Source organism: Brassica napus, chromosome A3 (assembly GCF_020379485.1).
Source record: "Brassica napus cultivar Da-Ae chromosome A3, Da-Ae, whole genome shotgun sequence".
In the NCBI taxonomy this organism is placed as follows: domain Eukaryota; kingdom Viridiplantae; phylum Streptophyta; class Magnoliopsida; order Brassicales; family Brassicaceae; genus Brassica; species Brassica napus.
In genome coordinates, this window is record NC_063436.1 from 18,158,414 (window position 1) to 18,161,503 (window position 3,090).

At 37.8% G+C, this 3,090-nt stretch overlaps 1 protein-coding gene across 1 annotated transcript; it reads left to right on the forward strand.

Moving 5' to 3' along the window:
• The first annotated feature begins 471 nt into the window (after positions 1-471).
• Positions 472-1,333, forward strand: LOC106442231. The gene is made up of 2 exons (XM_013883939.2): positions 472-544; positions 759-1,333. The coding sequence occupies exons 1-2, from the start codon at positions 472-474 to the stop codon at positions 1,331-1,333; spliced, it is 648 nt and encodes a 215-aa protein (XP_013739393.1).
• The last annotated feature ends 1,757 nt before the right edge of the window (positions 1,334-3,090 follow it).

The following is a 3,090-nucleotide window of genomic DNA, read 5'->3' on the forward strand; positions in this document are numbered from 1 at the left end:
GAAGTCCTCTTCATTTTCTTCGTACTGCGGAGATTGAAGGTGCCTTATGGGCTGAATCCCATACTAAAGAGGTTACAAATAGGATTTCTCCATTTGTTGGGAATTCTATCTTACAGGGGGTAGATCGGTGTTATATCAATGGCGCATGGAAAGAACAAGATTCTTTCACAGGACAAGGATGGTTTTACAGAAAAGAAGGATCCACTGATACTATGATGAGTGCAATGTCTATTCGCAGGAGTCTATCACCTTTACATGCAGAATGTGAAGCTTTGATATGGGCGATGAAGTACATGAAAACACTACATATCTCAGAGGTGGTGTTTGCAACATACTGCTTACAATTTGTGAAGATGGTGGCTACACGAACATAATGGTCGGCTTTAACTACACACATGGAGGAGTTTTTAAAAATGTAAGGAATACTTCCCCACCTTCACTATTCAGCACATTCCAAGGGCACAATACACAATGGCGGACAAACTAGCACGAAGTGCTAGGACTCAGTCTTCTGCGATGGTTTATGTTGATTCAGTTCCTCCGAGTTTCGGAATCTGCCTAGTGTAGTTTTGTCTTTTGTTAAAAAAAAAACTTTTAATGAAATATCATGATTCCAGTCACCTCTTTTTGAATTTGTTCAAAAAATGAGATATTTGATCATGTATCTAATATTGTTTCTCTCTAATACACTATCAAACTATTATAATTGTAAGAATGAGAGATTTGAACTATTTATTATAAGTTTACTTGTTTATCAGAATACATTTGCGGTTTTATGAACGTTGCTAGACATTCTGCATTTGGAAAAGGAGCTGCTGAGATTGTTCTCTCTGCAGGAGTTTGGATAAAGAAGAAGAGGTCGGAGATTGAGGAAAGCATGTGGTTGAGTCACAAGCCGTGGATACCGAGGCCAATGCTGAGCGTGCATGTGCGTATGGGAGACAAAGCTTGCGAGATAAGAGTCGCACCTTTAGAAGAGTATATGCGTTTGGCTGATAGGATAAGAGAACGGTTTCCGAAGCTCAACAGGATCTGGCTCTCTACGGAGATGAAGGAAGTTGTGGACATAAGTAAAGAGTATGGTCAGTGGAGATTCTATTACGTGGAAGTGGCGAGACAAGTTGGTAATAACTTGATGGCTGAGTATGAAGCTAGCCTTGAGAGAGAGATGAGCACGAACTATCCTCTTGTTAAATTTTTGATGGCGTCAGAAGCTGACTTCTTCATCGGAGCTTTGGGCTCCACTTGGTGTTTCCTCATTGATGCTATGAGGAATACCGGTGGTAAACTCATGTCCGGTTTTCTCAGTGTCAATAAAGACCGGTTCTGGTAACTTCACCGGTTCCACTATGTACAGAACTTCTCCACTCCTTGTTTCTTCAGCTGTTGTACAAAGCGTTTTTCTGGTTTGGTTTAGGCATTGGCTTTCGGATGTCCAATCTGTTTCGGTTTGGAATCAATTCAGGTTTGAGTTTTTTGAAGCACAAATTTAGTCACATTCGGGTATATATAAGTTCGGTTTGGTGTCAGTTGGGGTTTACTCGGGTTCGGTAACACATTGAAATCTGGTTAAACCCATTTTAAATTTGGGTTTAGTTCTCCAAATACTTATTTCTAACTCGAAAATACATTATTTAAATGGGAAAAAATCATAAAAATTCTGAACTTTCAAAAAATGGCTATTTAAAGCATGAACTTAAGGGACGACTTAAAACATGAAGTTTTTATTGACTTTTATTTTATATCACAAAGTTTCGTTGACTGGGCCATATTAGGTATGTTGTTAAATGAGTTAACAGAATTTTAAACGTGGTTAACTAAATCGTGTTTAATCACTGTTAATCTAAACTACGTAGTTTTGGTTATGTCCAAAATTTATTCAAACAAAATGAACCCAAAAAAAAACATAAACCACTTTGTTTTAAAGTTTTGATTATATTTTTTCACATTACGATCACGTGGACATCAATCACACCCACCTTTCTTTGCCTCACGTCATCTAATAAGCCACGTCATCATCTGTATCCTTCTCTACTCTCTTTCTTGTCGAAGTCTTCCTCTACAACTACACGGTGGCCTCTTCCTTTGCATAAGTTCCTCATTATCTCTTTGTCAATCAGATCTGTGAGAAATATAATACAGAATTCATAAACCTTTTTATCCCATGATACCATGATAAGTTATGAAGATCTTTGAGAACACTTGTCGACCCTATTCATCACAACACTGTGAGAAATCCACTCATCAAGTCTTCAGAAACTGAAAATTTGTTACTGACTCATTGGTCGAACCCTTGGCTAAAGATCTTTACTTTTGAGTGCTCATCAAATGAATTCTTCTCCAGTCTTGGTCTTTGTCTTGGAAGACTAGGATGTTATAGAATATTATCGCTTGAGCTAAACATCAAGGTCCTGGGAGACAGCACGATGAAAGTGCTAAAGAGTTTATTTACATCAAGCCCTTAGCTCTTTATTTACTTGGCGTCTGTTTATGATGCAAAACATAACATAATTTAAACAAAAACATAAATATGCTTAACATTTTTACCAAAAAAAAAAAAAACATAAATATGGATTAACTTTCAAAGTAACAAAAACACAAGAAAAAAGAATTGGATTAATCTGAATGAAATGGATCAAATCCTATGATAGGTCTACACGTTTGGATTTTGGGCAAGGCTTTTTTTGCCCAGCCCTAGTTTGGTTCATAAACAATTCAGAGCAATCACGAACCAACTTCACTGATTAACTGAACAGAGCAAAATGGCTGTTTCTTATGTAGCAAACGTGTGTTCCTTAAGAATCTCACAAATAACATGGCTTACTACAAACAATAACACACCCAAACGTTCTCTCATCTAAGTGACACCTTGTTCTTCAAGGTGGCAATTATTTTATTCCGGTTCTTGATTGGAACGGGAGCTCGAGGAACCAGGTTTCGAAGCAGCTTGTTTCCTGTTCTTCCTGATTCTAGCTTTCTTGGCTTTCATTCTGCGTTTCTTCTCAGCTGATTCGACCCGTTTGTAATGTGATGGTATCAGCAAAGGGTCAACTTCAGTATCCTTGTACCTGTTACTGTCGTCGTCACTTG